The following is a 17,404-nucleotide window of genomic DNA, read 5'->3' on the forward strand; positions in this document are numbered from 1 at the left end:
TACAAATATCCATAGTACAGATTCTATAGCTTCAAATAATTTATTTCAGTTTGAAATTTCAAATTTAATATCACGATTAGCATTTATTTGATTACAGTCTCACTGCTATACAGAGTCATCTAGCAGCAGAAATTTCTCTCTCACCCTTTATTACTGACTCTACACAGAACCGAACAATATGCCAGGCACACTAAGTGTTAACTAAATAACCTCGGGGCAAACTCTGGAGACAACTGGGTCAGATATAAGAATTTGGGGAGGTCATGGATTACTCCGTCAAACATACAAAACACAGAACACCCGACAGTCCGATTTTGTTTTTGAGACAAAAGCGTGCAGCCTGATCTACAAGAGCTAGTTCCAGGACAGGCTCTAGAAACTACAGGGAAACCCTGTCTCGAAAAACAAAAAAAAAAAAAAAAAAAAAAGCGTGCAGCCCTGGCGGCCCTGAAGCTCCTTGCACTCACACAGATCCGCCTTCTCCGACTTTCTGACCGCTGGGATTAAAGGGTGTGTCCCACCACGCCTGTCTTGGAAACAGATTTGTGACCAATGAGAGATCAACAGTACGTGGCTCACAACCGTCTCACGGGACGCAGCTGAATTTCTTTCTTAGTCGTCTTTCTTCAGGAAGTCGCTTCCTTCCAGCCCGGGCTCTCTGGAAACTAGGTCTGCAACCAGGTCCCCAGCCCACAGCGCCCGGACCGCGCCTTTGTCCAATAGCTGAAGAGCACTGGAGACGTAGGCACCGTCTCTTCCGCTTACGCTACCAGGCGGCGACCGGAAATAAGTGAGCGTCCCGGAAGTTGAAGGGCGTGTCCTGCTAGCTTGGCTTCCTCAACATGGCGGCGCCCTTGTGTGTGGAGGTGGAGTTCGGGTGAGTGAGAGCTGGGGCGTCGTGGGGCTGGAGCGAAGCTATAGCGCCTGAAAGTCGGAACTCCCTCGACTTTCCGAGGCGACTGTCATCCTCCGAGAGCTGGGCCACCCGCCTGGCCTCTGACAGGCGCGGTCTCCCTGGGCGACGAGGCCATAAGACCAAGAATAGAGGCGCACACGGGCAGGGAGGTGCGATGACAGCCCCTCCTCGGTCGGTAACATGTGGGACTCGGAGGCGTTGATAGTGAGCAGGTCATCTTCCAGCGTGTTTTGCCAGTGTCACTCCGAGCCCGACCCACCTTGCCTGGCATTTGGGCTCCTAAGGGGAACACGAGTCCCCCTGTTCTTCCAGTTCTGTCTTCGGGCAGCAGTTCCCGCCTACTTTTTTCTTGGATGACTGTGTGGCCAAGATAGCGCTCCTTTCTTTTTTTTTTTGTTAAACGTGAGAAAGTTTTAATCAGACCCGAATCGCTTTCAAAGTAGTTTGATGAGTGCCTTTTGCAGATCTGGAGCCCAGATACCAACCACGGAGGGAGCGACCACCATTGGCAGTATAGTGTGCCCAAGATGAAACGTTCCAGAATTGGGATGCGCATCATTCCTTGAAGGAACACAGGGAAAATTGAAAATCTCCTCAAATCCCTACTTTGTTCTCCTAGCACACAGAAGGTCTGTCATGGGCTCAAATGTGCAGAAGACAGACTTTGGATTTGAGAACAAAGAATTGAGGCCTCTACAGATGGGTGGTTGTTTCTAGAATCATATGGAAAAGTGTGTGTGTGTGTGTGTGTCTGTAGATGAACAAGCTAAGGAAGGGAAAACTCTAGGATAGAATCATAAAATTCTTTCCAAATGCCTTTCTTCCCATTGGATGCCCCCGTTCCTTTAATGTTTTCCCTTCACTGGGTAGTTCATTCACCAGTCATTTATTGAGTGCCTACCATGTGCCAGGCAGTGAGCCAGACACGGAGGATACAAAGATAAATAGCACTCTGTCTGTTCCCTCCAGCGGTCAGCATTTATTTCCCTTGGAACGGGGTAGTCTCATGAATGTTAAGTGCAGTTTAATTGACGATATTGTCTGGCCGCTTGGATCCAATTAGAACTACATTGATCTGGCCTCCTGACTTTTTTGCCTTTCTGCCCCTTAGCCCAGTTAACACCCTACCTTCCCACCTCCCAACCTGGGGAGAAGAGGAGGCTGCCTGATGCTTTGCCCGGCCTTAACAGAACTGAAAAAGAAGAAGCTCCAGGCTCTCAGGATTAATGTTTCTCCATAGTGAGTCATTCTTCAGATGTAGTCTGTCTACAGACACTGTGCTGGCAACAGTAAGGAAGTCGCAAAGTAAATAAGACCCTTGCCCTCCAGAGTTCACAGATCTATACCGTTGCTTCCTTTCTAGCTTCAGCCTTTCTTGCTCTAAGAGCAATATTGAGCTCCAGCAAGACTGGAAAGCATTCTTTACCCACCTGTCCATTCCCTTCCACACCTCCCCACATAAGTAATCCATCTGAATTGCAGCTTCACAGGGCATGGTGGCTTATGTCTATCATCCCAACACTACTTGGAAGGCAGGGGCAGTTGGATCTCTAATTTTGAGACCAGGCTGAGCTACATAGTGAGAGATCCTCCAGAATGAATGAATGAATTAATTAATTATACACACACACACACACACACACACACACTGCAGAAAGGCTATCTGTCTGTCTGTCTGTCTGTCTGTCTATGCTTGCCAGACCCAGAAGCATTTCCTTTGTCCTCCCAATTTGGTTTTATTTGGAGACAAGAGCTCATAATATAGCATGTGCCCCTGCATGTCATGGGATATGTTTTTTAACCTCTGACCTTTGATTAACTCTGTCACTTGACAGATATGCTTCACCTTTTACTATGAATCTGAGAAGATTTTTCAGAGGAGCCACAGTGCCCATTCTTTCCTCACCGGTCCTAGAAGTATAGAAATTGTTGCCTCTGAATCCAGAATAAACGTGATCCTCTTGGTGCTACCAGCTTTGTTAGGTTTAGAAGGCTTCCTATATTTTGTGTGTGTATGTGGGGGGGGGGGTGTTTTCAAGACAGTTTTTTTTTTTTTTTTAAATGTAACAGCCTTGCCTGTCGTGGAATTCACTCTGTAGACTGCCCCAGAACTCACGGAGAAGTTCTTTGCCTGCCTCAGTCTCCTGAGTGCTGAGGCTGACGGTGTGCGCCATCCCGTCTGGTTCATCTCTTTCTCTTTAGGAACGATTCTGCCATCTTTTGACATGTCTTCAGAATTGTTATTAATAGAAGTGGTTTTGTTTGGTGTTGTGTTTTTTGAGACATGACATGGTATCTAAGATGGCCTATATCTCTGAACTCAGTAGATAGTGGAGAAAGTCTTAGAACTTCTGGTCCTTCTGCCTCCGTCTCCCTAGTGCTGCAATTACAGGCATGTACCGTCATGCTCAGTTTATGCAGTACTAGGGGTGGAATCCAAAACTTCCTGCATGCAGTGCAAACACTCTACCAACTAAACTATACTTCCCAGCCCTAGCAGAACATGTTTTTAGTACATGCAGACTTGGAAGTATAGTCAGGTGTATTTGGAGCACCTCCTTTCCAGGTTGAAATGACCTAGATTTGATTCCCTTTCCATGAGTTTGGGAGGTATTGGAAAGGCTGGATACACCATTAAGATCAGAGAAGTAGTCATATTCATTGGTGTGACAAATATTTTTTAAATTTCTGCTGTATGCCGGGCCTTATTTCGTTTTGAGCCTGTTTGTGCTCTTACGGTCGATGGAGTCTAAACATGGATGGGTAGTTTTTCTGTTGTTGGCTGTTTTTAACTGGTTGCTTGCTCACTGAAGCAGGGTTTCATGTAACACAAGCTGGCCTTAAACTCAATATGTACCAGAAGATGACATTGAATTCTTGTTTCTCCTGCTTCTACTTCCCAAGTGCTAGAATTATAGGCATGTGATACCATGCCTAGCTTTTAGATAGATACATTTTAAAGCAACTAGAAAAAGTGACTGAAATGTAGACCTGTCACTGATATTAGCAATCACATGCACCGGGAATTGGGGTGTTAAAAGAAGATGGACGGATCTTAGTTAAGACTGAATGGCAGGCAGATCCTATAAAACAGAAGAGAACCTGGCCTAAGGTCTCTGGGGCTCAAACAGCCCCCATGTCTGCCTCTCTGAGTCAGTCCTGAGGTTAGGTGTGCACCATCTCCCACTCCAGACATGCTGACAGGTACTACCCTCCCTCCCCCCGGGCCTAGCTCACCCAGCAGGGATGGGTCACTCTCCAGACATCCTGTCAGGGATACTACCTCCCCCCCACAACTCGCCCAGCAGGGATGGGTCACTCTCCAGACATGCTGACAGGGGTACTACCCTCCCTCCCCCCCAACCCCAGCCTAGCTATCTCAGCAGGGATGGGTCACTCAGCCTCACTGGTGCGCTCCTCATCTGTTTGTAAGAGGAAAAACAGTCTTGGCCTTGGAGCCTGGCACTACCAGCTTTGGCCACTCTTGATTATTTGCCTCCATTCCCACCCCACTTCTCTGACCCTCAAATCCTGAACTCCCCGCCTATCACCCTCCCCCAGCCCAGCTGCTGCATGTGCCAACCCCTGCCCAGCAGAAAGTGAGGCTCTTGGAAGGGGATAAATGGAGGTCTGTGTGGGCTTGCAGCTGAGGTGGCCCTGCGCACAGCCACAGATGGGCCTTTGCTCCCCCTCCACGGTTCTGCATCAACAAAGCGTGACCTTGTTTAGATGACAGTCCCCCATGTTTCCCCCATGACAATGTTTGCCTTGCCTTTGCCTCCTAGTGGGCTGCCTCAGGATATCTCTGTTCCCCGAGATTGGGAAAGGGTGGTGGGGAGGGAAATACCACATCCATTAAAAGTCTGTTAGGGCCTTCTCAGTTCAGACAACATGAAGTCTGAGATGGGAATTAGGAAAGTAGAAGAAGAAATAGTGTGGAACACTGAAGGCCTTACTGCCCACACCAGTAGTTCTGGTTTCCGAACTTGGCTTTGAGCATCTCTGCTGTCTTGACTATCCCTTGACCAGGTGCTGGGATGCAAAAACAAACTGAACTCTGCCCTTGGGGGACTTTTTGAAAGGGCTCTGGGTTTACTTACTGTCTCTGGGCTTCAGTCCACTTTTTCATATGGAATTAACAATGTCTGCCTCCTTCCTCCTTTGCTGGGATGGCCGGACGATGAAATGGGATGAGGGTCATCTTGTAACTGACAAGGTGATATGAACAGCTGTACTTAGTCAGTGCTGAGCCCAGTGGGTTCTCTGCCCCCATTGCTGTGATGTGTGCACAGAAGTGAACAGGAGCAGGGCTATTTCTACCCTTACCTGGCTAGAAATGCACAGGGTCTCCAGGGCACCCTAGAAGGGCAGCTCAGCAATTTAAGAAGTAAAATCAAGGCTTGTAAAGGTGGGTACTTGGCCAGGGGCTGACTGGCAAGCAGACGTAGAGCCTGATTTCCTTCTTGCAACTGGCAGCTCTGAAGCCTGAGTTCTACTGCTGTGTCCTAAACTGTCTCTCAAGAAAGCAAAGTAAAAGAGGCTGTAGGCTTGGGCTCTCCACTAATAGCGGAAACTGTTTACATCCTCTTTACCACAGCACAAAGTCAGTTTGAGGGGCAGTCACTAGTAACTAGGCTGTTCCTGAACCTTGGTCTTTGCATCTCATCTTTCGTCACCAGCCATGTTCCCAGTTCAGGTTGTCGGCTCGTCTCAGTGCTGTTAGCAGTAACTTACCCAGCTGTCTTTCTCTTTGCAGAGGTGGTGCGGAGCTCCTGTTTGATGGAGTGAAAAAACATCAAGTCACCTTGCCTGAGCAAGAGGGACCCTGTGAGTATTGGATTCCTGGCTGCTCTCTGGGGCCACTGGGCATGAGTGGAAAAAGTTAGGATTGTCCTGGCCAGTAGCAAAGCAAGAAGAAACTGGAAAGTATGTTTTCCCTCCTTGCTGGGCCTGGCCAGCTCTGCAAGAAGGGGTGGGAGATTGATCTTCACATGGTGAATGGCTGGAGCAGTGGCTCATTTATGAGGAGTACTGAATGCCCTTGCAGAGAACCCAGGTTTAGTTACCAGCACCCACACATCTGTAACTCCAGTTTCACAAGATTTAAGGCCCTCTGGTCTCTACGCACCAGGCACAGATAAGGTACACTGACCGACACATATGCAGGAAAAACACTCATACAACACTCATACAAGCCAGATGTGGTAGTATATACCTTAAATTCACATTTGGGGAAGCAAAGGCAGGAAGTCTAAGTGGATCTCTGAGTTTTGAGGTTAACATAGAGAGTTCCAGGCTAGCCAGGGCTACACAGTGAGACCTTGACCTGTGTGTGTGTGTGTGTGTGTGTGTGTAGAGGGGAGCTCGAGACAGTATTTCTCAGCCCTGGCTGTCCTGGAACTCACAGAGATCTGCCTGCCTCTGTCTCCCAGGTGCTAGGATTAAAAGTGTGTGCCACCATTGCCCAGTTTGAGACCTTGTCTTAAAACAAAACAAATAGAAAAACTCCACTTATATAAGAAAATAAATAAATCTTTAAAAATATGCTGGCATGGTAGCACACAGCTTTTATCCCAGCACTCAGTGGCAGAGGCAAGAGGATCTCTGTGAATTTGAGGCCAGCCCAGCAGGCTCCAGGACAGCCAGAGAGTGACCCTGTCTCCAAAAAACAAACTAACTAATTAATTAATTAAGAGGGCTCAGCAAATAAAGATACCATAACACGAGTGTGCATAATAAAGTAAACATAATAAAATAGCGGGGGAAGAAAATTGCTCTAGGTGGTAGTGGCACACACCTTAAATCCCAGTGTAAGCATAGTGATGCTCACTTTTTTTTTCACCACTCTACTAATGAGGACACTTTTTTTGTTTGTGTGTTTTTTAAAACATGGTTTCTCTGTCCCTGAACTCACTCTGTTGACCAGGCTAACATGGTTTCACTGCCCTGGAACTCATTCTGTAGACCTGCTAACTTTGAGTTCCCTGAAATCCTCCTGCCTCTTGCCTCCCAAATGGTGGGATTAAAGGCGTGATGCTCACTTTAAATCTCAGCACCCTAGAGGCAGAGGCAGCTAGATCTCTGAGCTCAAGACTAGCCTCATCTACATAGGACAGTCAGGGCTACATAGTGAGACCTTGTCTCCAAAAAGAATTTAAAATACCAGTTTGGGCTGAAGGTGTAGCTTAGGTGACAATTTGCTTAACATGCATAAAGTCCTTTGTTCCATCCCCAGCACTGAATAAACCAGGCCTAAAACTGGGTGTGATGGTGTGACCCTGTAATGTCACCACTCAGGAGGCAGTGGCAGATGACTAGAAGTTCAAAGTTATGAAGAGTTTGAAGCCAGCCCTGGGATACATAAGAGACTACATGCAAAATAAAATACCACAAGTTATAGTTTATTTCCTCTTTTATTTATTTTTTATAGACATTGATTTTATGCCTGCATGTATGTCTGGGTGAGGGTGTTGGGTCCCCTGGAACTGTGGAGTTACAGACAGCTGTGAGCCACCATGTGGGTGCTGGGAAATGAACCTGGGAGTTATTTCCTCTTAAGGTTTGCTTGATAGAAAAAAGTGCACCCGTTCACAGTTCTGTCCCCGTGTCACTCACTAGACACCCAGCCAGTGTCACTTGAGTAGTACTCATTTATTCCCCTTGTTAGCGGTAATGCCTTCTTTGTTCTGGTTCCTGCTTATACCTAACCCAAGAAGTAGCTGCCATTTCCAATGGTTGAACCAGGAGCTTTCTCTGTGTAGCCCAGGCTGTCCCTTTTCCTCTGCTGCACCATCACAGGCAAGCCCCACTCCTTCCTACTCAAGTCAACTTAAAAGGTAGCTGGCCAGGGAGGGCAGGAGCTGAGCAGCAGCTCCTGGGTGCTTTAAACTGCTTAGCATGCATTTCACAGCCTCTCTGGGGCCAGCTGTTCCTTTCTCTGCTCTCCAGGCCTGTTTGCTGATCCCTTTCCTACCTCCTCCTCTCCCCCTCCCTCCCAGTCCCTGTGCAAAATTGCTTTTGAAAAGATCCACTTTCTGCTTAATTAAACAATGAGGAGCGTCCCCTCACACATCTGTAAACCTCCTTCTGAGGCCAGTTTAGCCCACAAACTGCTCCATTCTTACCCTCATTCACTTGTAAATGGAGCCTCTGAGGTTCCCCCACCCCTCTTCTCTTTCATTCCACCCATGCCAGCTCTTTCTTCTCCCCTTTCTCTCTGAGGCCTGGGGTGGAAATCCCAGAAGAGCCCTGCCTTGGAGCTAGAGCCAGTAGACTTGATAGGGAAGGGACGGTTTAACTTATGGACAAGATTTAGGGGCCCAGGTGGAGGTGAGAAAATACATTTGTTGTCATGAGCCTTGTGCTCCAGCAGTCCCAGGGGACAGGAATGGCAGAAGACACACTTCTACATGGGAGAAAGCAATTCACACGGAGCAGCCCTTGTCTCCTGTGTTTTCACAGAGGCCGAATGAGGCTCTGCTGCAGTAGCCGGGGCTGCATCTCTTCAGCTGGGAGGGGCTGTACTGATGCTCTAAGGCGGTGCTCTCAGCCTTCCTGATGCTGCCATGTGGGAACCCCCAACCAGAGTTATTTAATTGCTACTTCTTAACTGTAATGTTGTTGCCATTGTGCGTTGTAATGTAAATATATGATCCCTCAAAGGGATGGCGACCCACAGGTTGAGAACAGGTGCCCTCAGGAGCCCTGCCAGTGTAGGCTGTCAGTATCTCCTAAGCAAGAAAGGTCTACTGGGGCAAGGGATTCTGGGTGGAGGTTCCATTTTCTTTCTTATTTTATCACACAAGGTTACCCAAGACCCTTTTCCTGCCAAGTATATAATGTAGTTTGAGTATATTCCTCCACTTTTGTGATGCCCCTCCCCCAAGTGTTTTTTTAAGGTAGGTTCTCGTGGAACCCAGGCTGGCCTATAAACTTGCTGTGTAGTCAGGGGTGACCTGATCTGCTTCAGCCTCGCACTGCTGGGATTACTGGGTTCAGCACCAAGTCCAGCCTAGTGAGAGGTTTCATGCTTCACTCGAATGTGCACACCAAGGTTCCTGGGCCACGGCCACCTTTAGGTCAGGACTCTGGCAGCCCATAGGATAAGGAATCAAGACTTGAGTACACAGCTTAGACAGCCATTTGTTGAGTGTTCACTGTGTGTTCTGCTGCTAGTGTTTTGTCTTAATCCTCACAGCAACCCTTTGGAGTGTGGATCTGCGTTGGTCAGGATAAATTGTGCCAGTACAATGAGGTGAAGTGACTGGCCCTAGGCTATCTTGCCCTCAATGCAAGCCTCTCTATTTGACCTTTAACCATCTAACACGAAGCAGCAGCTCCTCTCCCTGCTGTTCCCTGATGGGCCAGTCAGGTCTCTTGCACTGGAAACCTTGCTTTAGGGTACTACTTTCCTAGCACTGAGTGCATGGCTGGCTATGGCATGCATAGCCTTGGAATGTGAATCTTCCCACACAGCTTGCCCCAGGAGCTAGACCAACCTTTGGCATCTTACAGATCCAAACACGTAAAATGGGAGGAAGATAGTGGGAGAAATGCCATGTGCTTATAACCGCAACAATGGTGGGAGGCTGAGACAAGAGTATTGTCTGAGGCAGGACCCAGGCCAGCCTGGGCAACCTGGGAAGGAAGACCAGTGTATGGGCCCCACTCCCTCTCTCCCTCCCTCCCTCCCTTCCTTCCTTCTTCCCCCCCTCTCTCTTTCCTTCTCTCTCTCTGTTTTTCTTTCTTCCTTTCTTTCCTTTTTCATTTTGTTTTTCAAGACAAGGTTTCTCTGTATAGTCCTGACTGTCCTGGAACTCGCTCTGTAGACCAGACAGGCCTTGAACTCATAGAGATCCGCCTGCCTCTGCCTCCCGAGTGCTGGGAGTAAAGGTGTGCACCACCTCCCTGATATAACCTCTCTTATTTCTGTTGCTTCCATCTGGCTTCCAATGAGCACATATCATATCCCATAGAAAGCCCCAGCACTACCTGGTTTGTGGTACACCTCTCTAAGGCTAGGGTTCTGGGCGATGGGCAGAGCATGTAGAAAACCAACATATTCGAGAGTCCAGAGGAGATAGCTTTTTCCCCTGGATTCAGGAGTAATTGATAGTCTAGGCACAACTTCAAGATTGTCTTATTTGATCCTTATAATAATGTATTCTTTTTTCGAAACAGTAATTTTATGTGTATGGGTATTTTGCCTACATATAAATCTGTGCACCATGTACATAATGCCTGGTACCCACGAAGATCACAGCAGGGCATCAGATCCCCAAGAACTGGAGTTGTAGATGATTCTGAAATGCCATATGGGCGATGAGAGTCAGACTTGGGCCCTTTGCAAGAGCAGCTAGTGCTTTAACTATCTCTTTAGATCTACATTCTTTATTCAAAATTTAAAAAAAATTATTTTTGTATATGTGTGTGTCTATTCGTGAATGTGTATGAGTGAGTGTGTGTGTGTGTGTGTGTGTGTGTGTGTGTGAGAGAGAGAGAGAGAGAGAGAGAGAGAGAGAGAGAGAGAGAGAGAGAGAGAGAGAACGAGAACCTAACAACTCTGGTCCTCTGGAAGAGTAGCAAGCACTCTTACCTGCTGAGCCTTCACTCCAGCCCAATAATGATGCAGTCTTACCTCATTTTTTTCTTTTTTAAAGAAAGCTGAGACTCTGAGAAGTCCCTTCCTAAGGTCATATGACTAGGAAGGAATGGAGTCCCACTCAAAACTAAAATTGGCAGGCATGGTGATGCAGACCTGCAGCTCCAGGATTGGCTGGGGTTTCTTAGCCACACAGCAGGTTTACGGTCTGCCCGGCTACTTGAGACTCTTGTCTCAGGTAAACTATTATGACTGTTGCCTTCTCCCACTGGCATCTTGGGACAGAGCTGTGAGAGCAACATCCCTGAGCCTTCAGACTCCACTCTGGGAGCAGCAGTGGGAGTGCCATGTTGTGGTGGGGCAGAGAAGCTGGGAGACACACACCTCAGGGCCACTAGGCTTTAGGAGGCGGGAGCAACCTCATTTGGAACAGGCTTTCCCAGGGGCTCTAATGTTGTTCTTCCTGCCTTGTCCTTTCTGCTGCTCTGAACCTGCCAGTTGCATGGTGCCTCAGCTCTTCCCATATGTGCTTCCTTCTGTCCAGAACACTTCCCCCACCCAAGCCCATTCATCCTTCAGGCCGAAAGCTTCAGTGTTAACACTCTTGGAAAGGCTCTTCCTGCTCCCAAAGGAGTTAGCACACACCACAGCTAATTAAGTAATGTCTGCCACCTCTGCTGCCCTCTCACAAGGAAGGCTCTATCCATCTTGCTAGCCACCATCGCCCTAGTGCCATCACAGGATAGTTGCTCAATGAATGTTTGTCCCATGAATGGCGCCTACAGGAGGGAGACCATGCTCAGGAGGAGTGGGAAGGAAGGAAGATAGTGGGAAGGCGAAAGGAAGGTTCCTTGCCCCCATCTATCCCAGAGCCACCCCAAGCTACCATCCCTGACTCTGCTTAACCCTTCTCCTCCCCTGGGCGCCTTTGGAAGCCGACCATCTGGCTTGGAGTCTTATTTGCATATTGTCTGGGCCTCAGCAAGCCAAGAAAGATGTCCCCGGGGTGCGTTTCAGGCCAGGCTGAGTGGCCCTTGCAGCCTGAGAAGGGAGCCATGAGTTCCACCTCTCCCCACCCCCAAATCCAGGCACAGGGACAATACAGGCTGCTGTGATGCAGCAGCCTCACCATGGTAACATGCTATCAAAAATGTAGGCGGGCCTGGAGTGGGGGGCAGGCAGAAGAGGGAGGGAGTGACCTCAGCAAATAGGAGCATCATGATAAATGAGCCAGCACTGGGCAGCAGACTCATCCCCCAGCCACCCCTCTGGGAGTCCATGACAGTGTCATCACGTGGATGACCCCAACATGACCACTATCCCTCCGTTATTCCCAAGCTCTCGAGAGTGGAGCAGGGGCACCCTCTTTGAAGGGAGCCAGGGCTATTCCCCAGGAGAATCCTGATTCTATATCAGCAAGCCAGGACTGTCAGATATAGCCTGTGGTCACTGGGCCAATCTCTTCCCAGTTCTTCCGTGTCCAAACACAAGCTGAGGCTGGCTGATGCCTGACTGATGGATATGTCAGACTTCAATAGTTCTATCTAACAGCCACAAGATGTATGGGCTGGCGGCCCACCAGACAGTGCCAAAATGGAGGCCAAGGGGATTCAGAGCCAAGGGGATGCCTCTGCAACTGCAATTTTGGCCTTGGGGAAAAGTCCACCAAGAGTCCAAATGCAGCTTGAGGGAGGCAGCACCCTTCTTCCTTGCCTTGGAGACTACACATTTGCTTAGTTAAAAGGGAATTTTAGCCAGGCTGTGGTGACACACGCCTTTAATCTCAGCACTTGGGAGACAGAGGCAGGCGAATATCTGTGAGTTTGAGGCCAGGCTAATCTGTAGAGCAAGTTCCAGGGCTACAAGAGAAACCCTGTCTCATGGGGGGAAATGGAATTTTAAGTTGGGAAATAACAGTTTTAGGCCATGAACACTGCTTGTTGCCCTGTGAGATGTTTGTCAGCAGAAACAGGACTAGTTCATCCACACTGCATCTTCCCACCTCCTAGCCCTACCCAAGGCTAGATTCTTCCTGTGTATTGCAGTGAATGAAGCTCACAGAGTAAAGCTTCCCTCTGTATGAGCAGCACGTTATTCCAGGGCTTTGTGCTCAGGATAGCTCAGGCCACATTCTCACCTTGCTTCAACTTAGCCTCAGAGCTTTGTCTCAGGGCCAGTCAAAGGCAGCTGACCCCTCTAAGACACTGACTCAGGACAAGCTCCCCGTGGCTCCCTAAGTGCTACCTGTTTCTCTAGGACCTTTGTTCTCACGTCATCTGTGAGAGCAGGACCTCCAGGAGTCTCAGAAACAATCTGAGTGGAGAGTGGTGGAGGTCCGGGTAGCACAGCCTTTGTGGATGCAGACCAATCCCAGTTTGCTTTGGGCTGGTCCCCTGCTCCTAGGAAAGGCTGGTCACCCTGGAGACCACTGCCTCCGCATGCTGCACAAAGAAGCTGGTGGCCATCCCGGAGCCCATCCCAGGAGGCAGAACAGGAGAGGTCTTTGCAGCCCAGAACCTCTTCTTGCCTTGGCAAGGTGGCCACTCCCCAGGGCAATGCAGAAGTGGTAGAGTGAGCAAGGATTTGTCAGTGTCTGCTGCTGAGGAGCCTTGTCTCCCTCTGCTAGAGGAAATTAACTGATGTTATCGGCTCAGCCATTGTTTTTCTCCCTCACAAAGGGAAATCTATGCAGACCCTGCCTGTGAGCAAAGCTGAGGCCTCCCTAGCTGGACTGGCAGGAGAGATAAAGGTGGCAGGGGCTCTTTGATGTCCTCTAAACAGCCTTATTGAGGGAGCATCAGCCCAGCTCTGTCTCTGAATTCTTTTTCTAAAAAATCCTTTTCAATTATGTGTACATATGTGTGGGCATATGCATGTGTAAGTGCATATAGGGTTTAGAAGAAGGTATTGGGTCCCTGGGAACTGGAGGCATAGGTGGCCTTGAGCCACCCAGTGTGAGTGCTGGGAACTGAACTTGGATCCTCTGAAAGAGAACAGTACCTCCCCTTCACCACTAAGCCCTCTCTCCAGCTCCTGTCCCTGCTGTTTGTAGCTCCTCCCACTGCCTTCAGCTGTGCAATGACCTCTTTCTCTGAAGACCCTCCTGACAGTCACTGGCCTCTCCTAATCAGGCTTCTGGCCCTGTGAGCCCCATGTTCATTTTCTTCTGTGCTGGGCAAGGCTTTGGGACCTGGGAATGACTTGGCTTTGACCTTGGTTTGTTCTGTGCCTCCCTCTCTAGGGGACATCCGGAACCTCCTTGTCTGGATCAAGAAGAACTTGCTAAAAGAGCGGCCAGAGCTGTTCATCCAGGGAGAGAGTGTGTGAGTTCCCTTCCCCCATACTGAGCAAGGCAGAGAGAGGGAAGGTTGTCTAAGCCTTCTCTTATTACCACACTAGCCTGTTTGAGTTCTTTTTTGTTTAATTGTTTATTTACTATGTATACAATATTCTATCTGCGTGTATGCCTGAAGGCCAGAAGAGGGCACCAGACCTCATTACAGATGGTTGTGAGCCACCATGTGGTTGCTGGGAATTGAACTCAGGACCTCTGGAAGAGCAGTCAATGCTCTTAACCGCTGAGCCATCTCTCCAGCCCCCCACCGTTTGAGTTCTTAAAAGCCTGTATGAAAGGAGCCTGGTAAATTTTCCCAAAAGCTTGCGTTATGCTTCTGGTTATTACCTAATGCAGAAACCTAGGTGAGTTACTTTGCTTCTCCTAGCCTCAGCTGTCCTCTGTACAGAAAGTACCAAGAAAGCCATGCTGATCTAGGACAGTGGTCCCAGACCTTTCCTCATGTGAGAACCATTCTTTATCAGTGCTGTCACTTGTGGCTGGTTGAACCCTCAAAGTTGGCCAGGGTGACCGAGAAGCTAAATTCTCCCTTTTACCTGGGTGTGGTGGCACACACCTTTAATACCAGCTCTTTGTGGTCAGAGGCTGGTGGATCTCTGTAAGTTGTAGGCCAGTCTGGTCTACTACAGGGTTCTAGGACAGCCAAGGCTATATAGTAAGACCCTCAAAAACAAAACAAAACAAAAGTCTGAGCTACATAGCAAGAATCTGTCTTAGAAATCCAAGCAGACTGAAGAGATGGCTAGCGGCTGAGAGCAAGTGCTATTCTCCCAGAGGACTGAGTTTGCTTCCCAGACCCACATCAGGTCGCTCACAACTGCCTTTCATCCTCCCTCCAGCTCTGACTCATTCAGCCTCTGCTACACCTGCACTCACCTGTACACACATACACAGAATTTAAAATTAAATAAATAACACTAAAATATTCCATTTTCTCTTTGGTCCTTGAAATGGCTGTATGTGGTGAGCAGGTGCAGTGTGAGATGTCACAGAGCTGATTCCGGGTCACCACAGCACACACCACTCAGACACAGCTCCCCACCAGTTCCAGCCTGCTCGCAAAACCAGGTTCCTCATGCCAAGTCATTCCACTTCCAAACAAGGATGGTCTCCTGCCAAGGAAACAGGCCATGAAATGGGGAGACTCTTTCGTCAGCCTGGCGGCTAGGACTGTTCTCCAGTCTCCAGTTTTGGGCCCAGCAGTCCTGGAAGCCACCTGCAAGGACCCCAGTGCTCCCTGGACCATTGTCAGTGCAACCAGGACTGGGTCTCAAGCATTTAGCCACTGGCAGCCTTTTTTGACCCATAAGAGCTGAGCGTGCTTCCTCCAGAATAGGTATCCTGGAGGCCTAGAAGCCAAAGCCTTCCTTTCCAGAGCCTAGGAGAGTAAGATTAGACACTGGAAAAAATAGATTCCTTTTGCTGGTTACTAAGACATAGTGACAAGCAAGCCATTTTGTAATATCCCTCAATGATCTTTGTGGGGCAGACCTTATAATCGGCTCTGTTTTCACATGATGAAAGCTGATGCTCAGAAAAGTAAAATGCTTTGCCTGAAGTCTGGGTGGTAGGTGATGCTGACCCTTGCCCATTTTCTTGAAGATGCCCTCAAGACCCTGATTGTCTGACCTGGTTTTCTGACTATGCAGACTATAGCCTTCACTTGGTGGGAAGTCGGGAGGAAAGTCGTCCACCCCCAACTCCTGAAGCCCACAGGCTCTGAGCCTCCTTCCTTCCACTTCCTGCCCCTCACTACCCTCTTTCCCACAGGCGGCCAGGAATTCTGGTGCTGATTAATGATGCCGACTGGGAACTGCTGGTCAGTACCTCCTGTGACACTCTTCCCTAGCCCCTGCCTTCAATGAGAAATGCGGCTTCAGTGGGAAACCCTGGGCCTCTGAGCAGTCCAGGTCAGGGCTGGGAAATCTGTCTTATTCATACCCCACCCCCCATGGGGCTATTCCTGTCTTCCACCTCAAATAAGGAGGGATTGAATGGCTATTGGGGAGGGAGGCGGTGAGTGCATCCATCCTGGAGATTGGAAGGTTCATGTGTAAGATCTCCATTTTTCTGGTGAGATTTTTCTTTCATTCCCAGAATAGCCACCTTTACCTTTCTCTTCCCTGTTCCATCACCTGGCAATGACCCGGACCATGTTCTGATGGTCCCTGTCCCTCTTTCCTACCCCAGGGGGAGCTGGACTACCAGCTGCAGGACCAGGACAGCATCCTCTTCATCTCCACACTGCACGGCGGCTGAGGGCTCCTCTGTGAGCCCAAGCACCTTTGTAAGGGGAGCACAGGACAACCACACCTCTCCTTGGGCCCTGCTTCCAGGTCCTCAGTCCCCCTTGGCTGCTTCCTTCTCTGCTGTACCCCTGAGCTCCCTCTAGGCAGGGAAAAGAGGCCAGGTGCTAAAAATGAGCCTTTCTGGGCAAAGAACGTGAGCAGGGAGGGAGAGCAGACGCCTGAGCCCAGCACTCCTTCCCGCAGAGGTGGGGGAGGGTGCTCCTGTAATATTTCAGGAGTGAAGGGGGCTCTATGCCCAGGTGACCCAGCTGCTTGCCACTCCTGTGTCTTGGTATATCTAAGCACTGAGTGACTGCCTGAAAGGCATCTTCATGGGAAAGATGGATGAACTGGAGTAACTGATGAGAAGCCCCTCTCTTGCCAAAGATTAGAGGGGCCTCCGCCTCAGTTTCCCCATCTGGACACTGAAGACTCTGCTTGTCCCCCACTGATGTCATTATGGAACCCCAGCTGGGGTCCCCTATTCACTGCTCACCTCCCTCCCCTCCACCCAGCAGCTGCTCTCCTAGCCACACCCCTCCCCCCAAGCCCTTGACCCTGGCTGGCCTCCCTGCTACATAAGCTACCAGATGGGCTCCTGAGACACTTTCCAGACTGCCTACAACTCATTCTGCTAGGGAGAGAATGTAAGGAAGTAACCTAACCTTAGACAGCAGGCAGGGCCTCCATGTGTATGTAACTCCTAGCTTCCTGAAACAAGCAAGGTTTAAATGTGCAGCACAGCACCTGGTAGACAGAGGATTGTGCCCCCCTTTCCTCCATCCCTTCTGGAAATCTGGGGACCTTGTGCCTACAGCAGCTGGCCTTGGGCAAATAAAAAGACTAGGTTTTTTACTAGCCTTGCTTGGAGCTTCATCCTTAGAAACTGGTGGTACCCTGTATTCCTCAAATCTTTGGCTCTGTTCTGGCCAAAGGCTCAGATGGCCTTCACCTGAAAGGCTCACACATGCACTGTTCCAAAGAGAGGGTGGTTCAATAGGGCCATCCGGAGAAGAGAGTGTAGACCCTAGTGATCAGTCCAGATCCTGAGCCATTCTCACCCACCAGTCTAAGCCTGGGCTTTGTTCTGCCAACTGCAGTCAGCAGTTCCAGAACCCAGAAGAGGGGTGGCCTAAGTAAGACTGCTGAGCCCTGTGACTTCCATGACCTGCAGAAAAAAGCTTCATCTGACCCTAAGTGTTGCTTTATGTTAAATGTCAGTAAGAACGGAATTCCTTTCCCTA

General features: G+C 49.2%; 1 protein-coding gene across 2 annotated transcripts; it reads left to right on the forward strand.

Annotated features, from left to right (window-relative positions):
* Positions 1 to 800: 800 nt before the first annotated feature.
* On the forward strand, positions 801 to 17,018 carry Urm1 (ubiquitin related modifier 1). 2 transcript variants are annotated; one of them, XR_005286194.2, is made up of 5 exons: positions 801 to 877; positions 5,673 to 5,743; positions 13,759 to 13,840; positions 15,643 to 15,782; positions 16,063 to 17,018. XR_005286194.2 is itself a non-coding variant. In XM_038336676.1 (5 exons), exons 1-5 carry the CDS (start codon positions 843 to 845, stop codon positions 16,129 to 16,131), a joined length of 306 nt encoding a protein of 101 aa, XP_038192604.1. In that variant the 5' UTR covers positions 801 to 842; the 3' UTR covers positions 16,132 to 17,018. The 2 variants fall into 2 exon arrangements, 1 of the variants encoding a protein (XP_038192604.1); XM_038336676.1 differs by having other exon boundaries at positions 15,643 to 15,691.
* The last annotated feature ends 386 nt before the right edge of the window (positions 17,019 to 17,404 follow it).

This window comes from Arvicola amphibius, chromosome 7 (assembly GCF_903992535.2).
Source record: "Arvicola amphibius chromosome 7, mArvAmp1.2, whole genome shotgun sequence".
Taxonomy (NCBI): domain Eukaryota; kingdom Metazoa; phylum Chordata; class Mammalia; order Rodentia; family Cricetidae; genus Arvicola; species Arvicola amphibius.